Source organism: Pristiophorus japonicus, chromosome 2, assembly GCF_044704955.1.
Source record: "Pristiophorus japonicus isolate sPriJap1 chromosome 2, sPriJap1.hap1, whole genome shotgun sequence".
Taxonomy (NCBI): domain Eukaryota; kingdom Metazoa; phylum Chordata; class Chondrichthyes; family Pristiophoridae; genus Pristiophorus; species Pristiophorus japonicus.
The window spans coordinates 260200065-260215286 of NC_091978.1; the positions used below are offsets into that span (position 1 = coordinate 260200065).

The 15222-nt window shown below is 44.2% G+C and overlaps 1 protein-coding gene across 1 annotated transcript in view; it reads right to left on the reverse strand.

Moving 5' to 3' along the window:
* Positions 1-15222, reverse strand: part of acox3 (acyl-CoA oxidase 3, pristanoyl) — a 307347-nt gene that overhangs the window by 177475 nt on the left and 114650 nt on the right. Inside the window, exons 12-13 of the mRNA XM_070871311.1 lie at positions 7124-7246; positions 4961-5071 (exon numbers count right to left, since the gene is read on the reverse strand). Of these exons, the coding sequence (XP_070727412.1) occupies positions 4961-5071; positions 7124-7246 (234 nt within the window). The remainder of the gene's footprint in view (positions 1-4960; positions 5072-7123; positions 7247-15222) is intronic.

Genomic DNA, 15222 nt, shown 5'->3' on the forward strand with positions numbered 1-15222 from the left:
GCGGCCCAAGGCTGAGGAGAGCCTGAAGATGTCTGGGAGGAGGGCTTACCCCGCCACGGGTTTACAGGCACCAACGCTCATACCTCCAGCTCTCTGAGTAGCAGTGTGTGAGAAGGCTGTGCTTACGAAAGGAAGTGCTGACAGAGATATGCCATCTCCTACAGAAAGACCTACAGCCTTACAATGGCAACAGGACTGCCCTGCCTATCGCAGTGAAGGTGACTGTGGTGCTGGCCTTCTATGTTCCCAATGAGCAGGGGGAGCCAGAATGAGCGGGCATGTGGGTCTGGCAGAATTGCAAGCATCCTGAGGGCTCAAGGAGCCATTGACTGCACACACATGGCCTTGCGAGCACCATTATACAATGCAGAGGTATTCATAAACCGAAAGGGATACCACTCCCTAAACATGCAGCTGGGGTGCGACCACACATAGCACATCCTCGCAGCGAATACCCGCTATCCAGGGAGCGTACATGTGGGCCGGATTTCCGCGAGGTTTGCGACCGGGTTTTCGCTGCGATTTGACCCTCTGCGGTGGAAACCCGGTCGCAAAGCCCGGGCGGGATCCTCGGGTACCTGTTGAGGGCGGCTCTTTCAAGTATCACTGGGGAGAGGTGCGCCGACGTGCAACGGCTCGGTTTGCGTTTGCATCCGAGTTTCGGCACCCTCCCGACCCGTAGGCCACGCCCAGAACAGCGACAGGTCAAAGCTGTCGGTGTAGCCCTGCCAGCAATGGTAAGTATGAAAACCTGCAAAAGTTAGTTTTAATTTTTTTGAAACGATTCGATAGATAAGGGTCTTGCACATGTTTTTGGAATGTTTTGGGGAATCTTTTTATTTTTTCTCCCCTCCCAAGGCCTCTCTCATAGTGCTCCCGGCCCCGGACTAAATTTGCCGAAACTCGCAGTTTGCGCCGCGAATACTTGTGCAACACCTCCCTTCCTGATGCGCCACTGGCACAGACGTAAAGGCCGAAAGTTAGGGCTAAAAACGGTAGTGCACTGAAAACGGTAAGTTTCACGTGTCGCTACCGTTTTCGCCGAAAATCCGGCGTGAGAGCACTGACTCACAATTATTTCGGCCACCACGGAAACGGCGTAGCTTGCTGCTCGGGGACAAAGGATACAGCCTAGTCATATGGCTCATGACCCCCCTCTGCAACCCCACCACAAAAGCAAAGCAGCACTATAATGAGAGCCTTGCGGCCACCCGCAACATCATCGAACAGACAATAAGGGTGCTCAAGGAGTGTTTATGATGCCTGGACCGCTCCAGAGGCAGCCTACAATCCTCCCCTCAACAAGTCTCGGAAATCATTGTGGTGTGCTGCATGCTACACAACTTGGCCATCATGAGGGGCCAGGCGTTCCCAATGGGGATTGCAGCCCCACCTCAGGAGGAGGAGGATGATGAACAGAGCCTGGCGAGGCCCCGAATGGCCAGCCACACTATCCACGGGGGAGGCAGCGTGGAGATGCTGCCGGACCAAGAGCCGCATGTCGGCAGCTCATAATGGATTGGTTCTCCTGAATGGAGGAAGTTAAGGGATGCAACTAATACTGGCTGACCTATGTGCCACCATAATGGCGCAACTCCAGTGAAGTTTGCAATGATACACAAGATGCCGATGGCAAAAGAACAAAGGAACATTTTACTGAAATAAACAACCCCCATCCAAAATAAAAACCCAAACAAAATACAACATCCTGTTGCAACGCACTCAACAACAATGAAGTGCAGCAATGTACCGTCACTATTTACAGGCAGGATTAACAACTCACAAATTTAAGTTGTATAAGGCTAGATCTAGGTTAGATGTCAAGAGGTGGTTCTTTTCACAGAGAATAGTAGACCTCTGGAACAAGCTGCCCTCTCATGTGGTGGACGCAGACTCACTGAATTCCTTAAAGCAAAAGCTGGATTTGTTTCCAGCTGCAGCAGGGATTAACTCTTACAGAAGGTAGGTACTGCAGGGAATTTAATGGTCAGAGTGATCTTCTAGACTAGTTTCGATCGCCGCGATGGGTCGGAGAGGAATTTCCCAGATTTTTTTCCCCCAAATTGGCCTGGGTTTTTTACCTGTTTTTTCTGCCTCTCCCAGGAGATCACTTGGTTTCGGATGGGGTGAGTGTATAAGTTGTGATACACAAGGTATTGCAATTGTGTGGGACAGGCTCGATGGACCAGATGGTCTTTACCAATCCGTCATTGTTTGTTTGTTCGTAACTCACGTGTATAAAATTATGAGGGTCTAGATGAAGTGGATAGGAAGGACCTATTTCCCTTAGTCGAGGGATCAATAACCAGGGGGTATAGATGTAAAGTAATTGGTAGAACGGTTAGGGGGAAGTTGATTTCACTCAAAGAGTTGTGGGGATCTGGAACTCACTGCCTGAAAGATTGGTAGGGGCAGAAACCCTCATCACATTTAAAAAAGTACTTGCATATGCACTTGAAGTGCCATAACCTACAAGGCTACGGTCCAAGAGCTGGAAAGTGGGATTCGGTTGGATAACTCATTTTTGGCCGGCATAGACACGATGGGCTGAATGGCAACCTCTGTACTGTAAATTTCTATGATTTTATGATTCTCAGTAGATAAAATCAGGCTGGAGGACAAAGATAACCCCATGATCCTTTTCTTGACTATGAACCAGCAGCTTAAACCCCTCTCCCCGCCTGTTCCAGCTTCACCACTAACAGAGAAGCTCATGGATTTCTTCATTGCTAAGACAAAGACCATTTGTTCAGCTCTCTCTGCTGCTTTCTCCCATTCCCCTGTCCACCACGTCAAACCTCCCCCTCTCACCCGCCCCCATGGCGTAGTCCCAACCCCCTGTCTCTTTTGTGTCTCTCTCCTATCTCCCTCTGCCTCTTCCAAGCTCATCGCATCCAAGAGACCTACCTCCTGTTGCTTCAATCCCATTTCCACTTAATTTCCTTTCCTGGCCCCCATGCTACCTAATATTGTAAATGGTTTCCTCTCCTTAGGCATTGTCTTCTTCCTTTCAATACTGCCATTATCACCCCCTTCCTAAAAAAAAATCTGACCTTAAATCCCACCGCCCCCCCCCTCCCCATCATCACTAATTACTGCTTGTCTGATATCCTCCAGCTAAACATCAGGAAGACTGAACCCATCATCTTCAGCCTCTGGCACAAACTCCCTTCCTTTGCGACCGATTCTAATTGGTTGCTGCTATCACAGGCCAAGCCAGACTGTTCACAACCGTGGCATCCCATTCATCCCAGAGCTGAGCTTCCGACCCCATAATCCACTCCGTCACAAGTGCTGCCTAATACCCCCTTCATAATCTGCCTTACTTCAGTTCAACTGTTGCCGAAATCTCATTCATGCTGTTGCTATTACTCCAATATTCTCTAGGCTAGTCTCCCATGCTCCACCCTCAAATGTCAGTGCATTCAAAACACTGCTGCCCATATCCTATCCCATACCAAGTCCACCTTGCCCATTACCCATCTTCACTTACTTACGTGGCTTCTGGAGAATAATGGAATATAATGCAGATGGAGTATAATGTTGGAAAGTGCGAGGTCATGCACTTTGGCATTAAAAATCAAAGAGCAAGTTATTATTTAAATGGAGAAAGATTGCAAAGTGCCGCAGTACAGCGGGACCTGAGGGTACTTGTGCATGAAACACAAAAGGATAGTATGCAGGTACAGCAAGTGATCAGGAAGGCCAATGGCATCTTGGCCTTTATTACAAAGGGAATGGTGTACAAAAGCAGGGAAGTCTTGCTACAGCTATATAAGGTATTGTTGAGGCCACACCTGGACTACTACATGCAGTTTTGGTTTCCATATTTACGAAAGGATTTACTTGCTTTAGAGGCAGTTCAGAGAAGGTTCACTAGGTTGATTCCGGGGATGAGGGGGTTGACTTATGAGAAAAGGTTGGGCCTCTACTCATTGGAATGCAGAAGAATGAGAGGTGATCTTATCGAAATGTATAAGATTATGAGGGGGCTTGACAAGGTGGATGCAGAGAGGATGTTTCCATTGATGGGGGAGACTAGAACTAGAAGACATGAGGGGCTTAGAATAAGAGGCTGCCCAATTAAAACAGAGATAAGGATAAATTTCTTCTCTCAGAGGATTGTAAATCTGTGGAATTCGCTGCCTTCGAGAGCTGTGGAAGCTGGGACACTGAGTAAATTTAAGGCAGAAATAGACAGTTTCTTAAACGATAAGGGGATAAAGGGTTATGGGGAGCGGGCGGGGAAGTGGAGCTGAGTCCATGATCAGATCAGCCATGATCTCATTGAAAGGCGGAGCAGGCTCGAAGGGCCATATGGCCTACTCCTGTTCCTATTTCTTATGTTATGTTCTGGTACCCTTCTCCTCCCCGCCCTCCTCTCACCCTCAACCGCAAGCACCGTACTTTCCATTCATCTGCACCCAGCCTCTTGTGTATTCACTCTCTCTTCAGCCCACCATTGGAGGATATACCTTCAACCACCTTGGCACCATGCTCTGGAATTTCCTCCATATACCCCTCAGATACTCCACCTCCTTCAAGACCATCCTAAAGCCTCGCTTTTTAAATCTCTCTCATTTGGTCACCAATTTCTAATCTTTCCTTCTTTGGCTTGGTGTCCATTTTCCGTTGTACATCTGTGAAGTGAGATTTTTCTACATTAATGGCATTATATAAATGCAAGTTGTTGTAACACTGGTTGGCATGCACAAGTCTGACATGAGACCTGAGTAAGTATTGGTTTGTGCAAGACTAGGACCTGATGCTTGTGGGGTGAGAGTCATTAGTTAGATTGAGCCAGGAATGGGCTTATGCACAATCTATAAATATCTATTCTGCAAATTCTTAAAGCCAAAACCACTTTCAATTGAATATAAAATTCATTGTAATCACGTTCTCAAAACTAACCTGGTTGAAATATCAAGTCTTCGACTTACAAAGTGAATCAAAATCTTACCTGAGCAGTCCATACTCTCATCGGTGGTTACTGTGAATTTTTGGTTAAGAATAGAATTACAATCTTCCAGAAAGTCAACAGATTGCAATGGAGACTTGATGGCAACATGATCTAATAATAAGAATATACAAATATTTTTTTTGAGTAAAATGCAGCTGATTGACACACTGTGGCCTAATTTAGTTAGCAACCGAAACCAGGTGCGATTCCAGCAGAGTGCAGCAATAGTGTGTCAGAACGCAGAGGCCCAATTACCATCGTAAATTCGTCCTTGGGCCTTATCATCATGATTCACGTATGCTGTGGCCACAAATCGGATGCTCTGACGCAGCTTACCTTTCAGGGCCTAACCAAGTTCGGGCAGTGCTGAGGCCCACAGGCAAGTACCGGGGGCGGCGGGGGGGAGGAGCGTGAGGGGGGAGGTGGGTGGGAGGCTGGAAAGAGGTGGGATGGCAGCACTTTGAAATTTGCTGGGACCAGAAGGAGAACTCCACAAATTAGTCATTTTAGGACCGCTGGTTAAGCAGCTCAAAACACAGATATCCTGGTTGGAGCTTGCAAATTTAGGCAGCCGTGTTGAAAATGGACGCAGAAGCCTCAATGTTTAAAAGAGGCCTGTGCTCATTTCAGGTGCCTGCCAGAGCCACCTAATAAAAGGCCCTGACAATTTAGCAATGGCTCAAACACCCATGCAGATTGGGCATGGGCCTCTACCCTGATAAATTGGTTATTGTTGCACCCGTTTCACATCTGGAAATCAAGCATAACAATGTTGAATTTAGACCCCATTAATTCTTTAGTGTCATAAGAGCTCACATCTTGAATATGTTTAAACTTGTAAATAACTTTCTGAAAGAACTTTCCGAAAGAACTTTCCTGATATTAGACAATAAGTACATTCACATAAATCATTTATAGAATTAACTATAACCAGAAGAAATTGTGAAACAAATGTCATAAAAACACAATTTATTTTCATGTTGCACCACTCGTGTTAAATGGTTTATAATTTTGTCGGACCTGCACTAAAGTTTATTCTAAAATTGAGAAGTATTACAGATGGTACTACTCGGCCAAAAGTGGAATCGTTCTGAACTTGAGATACACAATATTTCACTGATATCCTTCTTGCATTATTACAGAATGTCTTTACATTGTTCTTTACTCCATTTTCAACTGTAGCATGAAACCAACACAAAATGTTAAATATAGTTAATCACCACAAAGATATGTAGTTTATTTCCAAAAGATGAATCAATTCAGGATTTAATGTCTAGCTTGAAATAAAAAACAGCCAACCCTTATTGATCCAGACTGACACATTGTCTGACACTGTATTATTCAGATTTGTGGCAACACACTGCTCATCAAAGCAGGCTAGTTTACTATTGTTCTTGACAAGCATGAAAAGGGGATCATTATGCAAAACCTATAAACTTACAAGCAACTTTTTTTAATGAGTTTACAGAAATTTACAATAACCTTTCCTGCACTGTTTATTTTACTATAATCAGACCACTTTCCATAAACCAGTTATGGAAATGTTCTCTTCAGGGTACAATAGTTTAGTGGTTATATTACTGGATCAGTAATCCAGAAGCCTGAACTAATAATTCACAAAATGTGAGTTCAAATCCTACCATGGCAATTTGAAAATTTGAATTCTATTAAAACAAAATCTGGAAATAAAAAGTTGGTATTAGTAAAAATGACCATGAAGCTAACGGATTGTTGTAAATGTTCACTTTAGGGAAGGAAACATACAGTCTTTACCTAGTTTGGCCTACACATGACTACAGTTCCACAACAGCATGGTAGACTCTCAAATCCCTGTGAAGTGGCCCAGCAAGCCACTGTGTCATATCAAACCGCTACAAAAAATAAGCTGCTGTGGTTCAAGAAGGCATCATCACCTCTCAGGGCAACTCGTATGGGCAATAAATATCGGTCTTGCCGGAGACACCCACATCCTGAGAATGAATAAAAAGTAAATATTGTCCCTTTCTTTCTTACAAGTATATTTTCTGTGGATAAGAAGATAATTATTGCCTTCTCATTATAGCCTATCTTAACAGCTATATGGGGAGTTTAATATTTAATATGGTGCCAAAGCAGGTACAGCAATTTGAAAATGAATGAGTTGCGATATTATGTTAAACTAACCTTGGTATTTTGCTTTTATCCAACTGAGAAGGTAGTTGCTAGTTTGTTGTAGTAGGACATTATTGTCACCTTCATATGTACAGTTAGGATCATTGTCATTTCTGATGTCTCCAAGACGATTCACTGCAATGCAAATCATATTTGATGATGAATAATACTACTCTTAGCTGCTTTAATAGCTTGTAATCTGGCTGTCCTAAGACAAATTAAGGCAACAAATAATATCTTGACCTGCTTTTTGCTTTCTGAATATACCTAATCAATATGAAGGACACCAGCACTGGAAATGGAAAATATGGGTTGACGAGAAGTTAAAAAAAACTTCCAACCACAACCAAACATAACACTGTGCATTATACATTATTTGGCCAGAATTTTTTTTGTTTTGTTTTGTCTATAGTATCAAGTTTCATAAAACACTTCAAGAAGGACAACAATTTATGAGTGCTGTGCAGCATTCAATGAGAATATTTATAATACTTTGAAGCCCTTTTGATTCCATAAGATAAAACCTATGCTGATGGAACAGGATATTAAAAAAATAGTAATAGTAATTTCTATTGTAAGTAAAATTCTGATTTCACCTTAAATAACAATTAAGACACAGTCTGAGAACATCCCTATCATGATGAAAATCGGATATTGGTGCTTAAATATAGTTGAGACCCGACTATCAGGAGAGCAATTTTTCAGGTTAAATCATCAACTTACAGAATTGCACCAGCTCAAACAGAGAGTACGTAAGTTTGTAAAATACCAAGTTTAGATCCCATGTAAGTGGAGAGAAATTACGACGTTCAGGTTTTCATAAAACAATAAATAAAAGATAAAAGGATCTTCCTCAAGAGGATAATTTGAAAGACAGATGGATGACTGCAATAGCTGTAATATGAACCCTGATAGGACTTGGCTTCAAAACCTCGTTGAGCAAATATTGAAAGCAATCCAAAATATAAAGGAACCTCACATGTTGCAGACACAGATATCTCAGAAATAACAAAGCTTTTACTTTCCATTATATGCTTCAATCATGGAAAATTTTCTGAAAATCACAAACATGCTCAGCAAGGAGAAAATAAGCCCTTGGCCAATAGCCTTACTCTTTTGAAAGCTGATTATTAAATGTTTCTCGATCCAGTCGTAACCATGGAAATAACAGATTCCATCATGGACTGACAAGGTCAGAGTGTCTCTGCTCGACACCAGGAGGTCCAGGAATCATGACTTCTGAGGCAAGTATAGTGCTTTGAAAATGACTGTTCTATGACTTTATCTATGCAACACTGAAAATTAGCGGATGGAGAACTGTACAAAAAAACTGTCTAATTTCTGTGCACAACTGTCCCTAACTTTGTCAGTAAGAGGAAGCTAATTGACACTTGCTCTTGCAAATAGATCAATTTCTAGATAGCTAAAAGCCTCAGAGCATTTGCACCACTTCTGCATAAATCATATACATGTAGGTATATCTTAAGAAACTTGTTTGTTTTATTGTGCAAGCCGAGCAATTGCTGACCCAACAGGGTAATGCAGTGAATCTGACAGAGTGCTCAATTAGTAATGTGTTGCTGCATAATTACTTATTGCTTTTTGGTAAAAGTGGACGTCCAAGGTGGCACAGTCCCCATCGTTCATAGTGGGCGTGTTGGTGTCAACACGATTTGCCTGCGATACACGGAAACATAGAAACATAGAAAATAGGTGCAGGAGTAGGCCATTTGGCCCTTCGAGTCTGCACCACCATTCAACATGATCATGGTTGATCATTTTTGCAACTTTCGTACCCCATTCCTGCTTTCTTTCTATATCCCTTGATCCCTTTGGCTGTAAGGGCCACATCTAACTCCCTTTTGAATACATCTAACGAACTGGCCTCAACAACTTTCTGTGGTAGAGAATTCCACAGGTTCACAATTCTCTGAGTGAAGAGGTTTTTCCTCATCTCAGTCCTAAATGGCTTACTCCTTACCCTTAGACTGTGACCCCTGGTTCTGGACTTCCCCAACATCGGGAACATTCTTCCTGCATCTTACCTGTCCAATCCCGTCAGAATTTTATATGTTTCCATGAGATCCCCTCTCATTCTTTTAAATTCCAGTGAATATAAGCCAAGTCGATCCAGTCTTTCTTCATATGTCGGTCCTGCCATCCCGGGAATCAGTCTGGTGAACTTTCGCTGCACTCCCTCAATAGCAAGAATGTCCTTCCTCAGATTAGGAGACCAAAACTGTACACCATATTCAAGGTGTGGCCTCACCAAGGCCTTGTACAACTGTAGTAAGACCTCCCTGCTCCTATACTCAAATTCTCTCGCTATGAAGGCCAACATATCATTTGCCTTCTTCACCACCTGCTGTACCTGCATGCCAACTTTCAATGACTGATGAACCATGACACCCAGGTCTCGTTGCACCTCCTCTTTTCCTAATCTGTCACCATACAGATGATATTCTGCATTCGTGTTTTTGCCACCAAAGTGGATAACCTCACATTTATCTACATTATACTGCATCTGCCATGCATTTGCCCACTCACCTAATCTGTCCAATCACTCTGCAGTCTCTTAGCATCCTCCTCACAGCTCACACTGCCACCCAGCTTAGTGTCATCTGCAAACTTGGAGATATTACATTCAATTCCTTCGTTTAAATCATTAATGTATATTGTAAATAGCTGGTGTCCCAGCACTGAACCTTGCGGTACCCCACTAGTGACTGCCTGCCATTCTGAAAAGGGCCCGTTTATTCCTCCTCTTTGCTTCCTGTCTGCCAACCAGTTCTCTATCCACATTATCCCCAATACCATGTGCTTTAATTTTGCACACTAATCTCTTGTGTGGGACCTTGTCAAAAGCCTTTTGAAAGTCCAAATACACCACATCCACTGGTTCTCCCTTGTCCACTCTACTAGTTACACCCTCAAAAAATGCTAGAAGATTTGTCAAGCATGATTTCCCTTTCATAAATCCATGCTGACTTGGACCGATCCTGTCACTGCTTTCCAAATGCGTTGCTATTACATCTTTAATAATTGATTCCAACATTTTCACCACTACCAATGTCAGGCTAACTGGTCTATAATTTCCAGTTTTCTCTCTCGCTCCTTTTTTAAAAAGTGGTGTTACATTAGCTACCCTCCAATCCATAGGAACTGATCCAGAGTCTACAGAATGTTGGAAAATGACCACCAATGCATCCACTATTTCTAGGGCCACTTCCTTAAATACTCTGGGATGCAGACTATCAGGCTCTGGGGATTTGTCGGCCTTCAGTCCCATCAATTTCCCTAACACAATTCCCTGACTAATAAGGATTTTCTTTAGTTCCTGCTTCTCGCTAGACCCTCGGTCCCCTAGTATTCCTGGAAGATTATTTGTGCCTTCAGTCGTGAAGACAGAACCAAAATATTTGTTCAATTGGTCTGCCATTTCTTTGTTCCCCAGAATCCAGGATCTCGGCCATCAGATACTCTTGTAAAATAGTCTTTACATTGGTTGCGGTCACATTGTAACTGGTGCAAAACTGAAGTAGTCGGGAGGTCGACGATCGAGGCCTATAAAAGGCCAGGAGTTCGTGCAGTCGGAGCAGCAGTCGAGAGCAGCGGGAGGTCGAGGATCGAAGCCTATAAAAGGCCAGGAGTTTGGGTAGTCAGAGCAGCAGTTTGGGAGCAGTGGGAGGTCAAGGATCGAGGCCAATAAAAGGCCAGGAGTTCGGGTAGTCAGGAGCGGCAGTCGGGAGGCCAGCTGGTGCAGGGGCAAGAGTAAACAAAGAAGTAATAAGAAATCGAAGAGTGACGTCAAAGCCAAGCGGGTAAGTGATTGGCTGGTGCATTGGTGAGTATTTAATTTTTTTCATTTTCTTTTACTTTTCTTATCAGTAGGTAACGTTTGGCATTGTTGCCAAATTAAGTTAATTTAAGGGTCAAGTCATGGCAGGAGAGCCCAGCCCTGTGTCATGCTCCTCCTGTGCTATGTGGGAAGTCAGGGACGCTTCCAGTGTCCCTTCCTGCTATGTGTGCAGGTAGTGTGTCCAGCTGCAGCTCCTGACAGACCGCATTGCAGCACTGGAGCTGCACAAAGACTCACTCTGAAGCATCCGCGATGCTGAGGATGTCGTGAATAGCACGTTTAGTGAGTTGGTCACACTGCAGGTATAGGTTACACAGGCAGATAGGGAATGGGTGACCATTAGGCAGAACAGTGGAAGGAAGATAGTGCAGGGTCCTCTGCAGTCATCTCCCACCAAAACAGAGATACCGTTTTGCGTACTGTTGGGGGAGATGACTCATCAGGGCAAGGCAGCAGCAGCCAAGTTCATGGCACCATGAGTGGCTCTGCTGCACAGGAGGGCAGGAAAAAGAGTGGGAGAGCTATAGTGTAGGGGATTCTATTCTAAGGGGAACAGATAGGCACTTCTGCGGCCGCAATCGAGACTCCATGATAGTATGTTGCTTCCCTGGTGCAAGGGTTCAGGATGTCTTGGAGCAGCTGCAGGGCATTCTGGAGGGGCTGGGTGAACAGCCAGTTGTCGTAGTGTATATAGGTACCAACGATATAGATAAAAAATGAGATGAGGTCCTAAAAGCTGAATCATGCTTGACAAATCTGCCGGAATTTTTTGAGGATGTAACTAGTAGACAAGGGAGAACCAGTGGATGTGGTGCATTTGGACTTTCAAAAGGCTTTTGACAAGGTCCCACACAAGAGATTGGTGTGCAAAATCAAAGTACATGGTAGTAGGGGTAACGTACTGACGTGGATAGAGAACTGATTGGCAGACAGGAAGCAGAGAGTCGGGATAAACGGGTCATTTTCAGAATGGCAAGCAGTGACTAGTAGAGTGCCGCAGGGCTCAGTGCTGGGACACCAGCTCTTTACAATATACATTAATGATTTAGATGAAGGAATTGAGTGTAATATCTCCAAGTTTGCAGATGACACTAAACTGGGTGGCGGTGTGAACTGTGAGGAGGACGCTAAAAGGCTGCATGGTGGCTTGGACAGGTTAGGTGAGTAGGCAAATGCATGGCAGATGCAGTATAATGTGGATAAGTGTGAAATTATCCACTTTAGTGGCAAAAACACGAAGACAGAATATTATCTGAATGGTGGAAGATTGGGAAAGGCGGAGGTGCAACGAGACCTGGTGTCATAGTTCATCAGTCATTGAAAGTTGGCATGCAGGTACAGCAGGTGGTGAAGAAGGCAAATGATATGTTGGCCTTTGTAACTAGGGGATTTGAGTATACGAGCAGGGAGGTCTTACTGCAGTTGTACAGGGCCTTGGTGAGGCCTCACCTGGAATATTGTGTTCAGTTTTGGTCTCCTAATCTGAGGAAGGGCGTTCTTGCTATTGAGGGAGTGCAGCGAAGGTTCACCAGACTGATTCCAGGGATGGTGGGACTGACATATGAGGAGAGACTGGATCAACTGGGCCTTTATACACTGGAGTTTAGAAGGATGAGGGGATCTCATAGAAACTTACAAGATTCTGATGGGACTGGACAGGTTAGATGCAGGAAGAATGTTCCCGATAATGGGGAAGTCCAGAACCAGGGGACACAGTCTTAGGATAAGGGATAGGCCATTTAGGACTGAGATGAGGAGAAACTTCTTCACTCAGAGAGTTGTTAACCTGTGGAATTCCCTACCGCAGAGAGTTGTTGATGCCAGTTCATTGGATATATTCAAGAGGGAGTTAGATATGGCCCTTACGGCTAAAGGGATCAAGGGGTATGGAGAGAAAGCAGGAAAGGGGTACTGAGGGAATGATCAGCCATGATCTTATTGAATGGTGGTGCAGGCTCGAAGGGCCGAATGGCCTACTCCTGCACCTATTTACTATGTTTCTATGAATTTAGGGAGCTAGGAGTTAAATTAAAAAGTAGGATCTCAAAGGTAGTAATCTCAGGATTGCTACCAGTGCCACATGCTAGTCAGAGTAGAAATAGCAGAATAGTTAAGATGAATACGCGGCTTGAGGAATGGTGCAAGAGGGACGGAATCAAATTCCTGGGACATTGGAACCGGTGTTGGGGGAGGTGGGACAAGTACAAACCGGACGGTCTGCACCTGGGCAGGACCGGAAACAATGAGGGAGTGTTTGCTAGTGCTGCTGGGGAGTGTTTATTCTAATGTGGCAGGGGGATGGGAATCTATGCAGGGAGACAGAGGGAAGTAAAATGGGGGCAGAAGCAAAAGATAGAAAGGAGATAAGGAAAAGTGGAAGGCAGAGAAATCAAAGGCACAAATCAAAAAGGGCCATATTACAACATAATTCTAAAAAGACAAAGAGTGTTAAAAAAAACAAGCCTGAAGGCTCTGTGTGTCAATGCGAGGAGCATTCATAGTAAGGTGGATGAATTAACTGCGCAGATAGCTGTTAACTATATGATGTAATTGGAATTATAGAGACATGGCTCCAGGGTGACCAAGACTGGCAACATCTCATCCAGGGGTATTCAATATTCAGGAAGGATAGACAGAAAGGAAAAGGAGGTGGGGTAGCATTGTTGGTTAAAGAGGAGATTAACGAAATAGTAAGGAAGGAGATTAGCTTGGATGATGTGGAATCTGTATTGATAGAACTGCGGAACACCAAAGGCCAGAAAACGCTAGTGGGGGTTGTGTACTGACCACCAAACAGTAGTAGTGAGGTTGGGGATGGCATCAAACAGGAAATTAGGGATGTGTGCATTAAAGGTACAGCAGTTATCATGGGTGACTTTAATCTGCATATAGATTGGGCTAACCAAACTAGTAGCCACACGGTGGAGGAGGATTTCCTGGAGTGTATAAGGGATCGTTTTCTAGACCAATACGTCGAGGAACAAACTAGAGAACTGGCCATCCTAGACTGGGTGATGTGTAACGAGAGAGGATCTTGTTGTGCGAGGTCCCTTGGGGAAGAGTGACCATAATATGGTAGAATTCTTCATTAAGATGGAAATTGAGACAGTTAATTCAGAGACTAGAGTCCTGAACTTAAAGAAAGGTAACATCGATGGTATGAGACGTGCATTGGCTAGGATAGACTGGCGAATGATACTTAAAGGGTTGATGGTGGATAGGCAATGGCAGACATTTAAAGATCACATGGATGAACTTCAACAATTGTACATCCCTGTCTGGCGTAAAAATAAAACGGGGAAGGTGGCTCAACCCTAGATAACAAGGGAAATTAGGGAGTGTTAAATCCAAGGAAGAGGCATATAAATTGGCCAGAAAAAGCAGCAAATCTGAGGACTGGGAGAAATTTAGAATTCAGCAGAGGAGGACAAAGGATTTAATTAGGAGGGGGAAATAGAGTATGAGAGGAAACTTGCTGTGAACATAAAAACTGACTGCAAAAGCTTCTATAGATGTGTGAAGAGAAAAAGCTGTAAACAAGAAATTTACAAAGAGTATTTTGGTGCAAAAGTGTACTCGCCCGTGCAAAAGCATGGGTCAAAATCATGCTTAGGCAGGCAGTGTGAGACCCAGCTCCAGCAGGAGTTAGTATCAAGTCACTTCAGTTTTGCACCAGTTACAGTGTGACCGCAAGCATTGTAAAGGCAACTTTACAAGAGTATCTGATGGCCGAGATCCTGGAGCTGGCAGAGAATGCGGCGTGGGAGAAGAAGAAGTCGTGCACCATCGCCTACAATCCAGCAAAAAGTCCTTGCAGGACGTCTAAAGGTGCCGGGGGCACTGGAGGGAGTGGGGCTGCTGTTACATGAGTATAAGCCATTCCAATTACAGTCAAGAGGGTGAGTTAAACCTGACTGTAAAACAGAGCCTGGAATTTGTGATGGAAAATAGGGAATAACTGTGATTGTAAGGAAAGAGATTGTGAAAACAGCTGCTTGAACTGCCTGAAATAGTTGCCGTGCTTAATATGATTTAAGTGGTGCCTTTATAATTAGCGCATGGCAATGGCAATGGCAAACAGTTAACATCATTTGCCTGATATAGATGGCTGTCCGGGATAAGTGGGGATGGTCTAAGTGGTGGGGTTTGTATATGTCTCGAGAGATACTGGGCCGATTTCCCTGCCCCTGCCTCCCCACCCTCCCACCCCACCACGTCTGCCTTGGTGTAAATTAGGTGCAGCACACTTCTG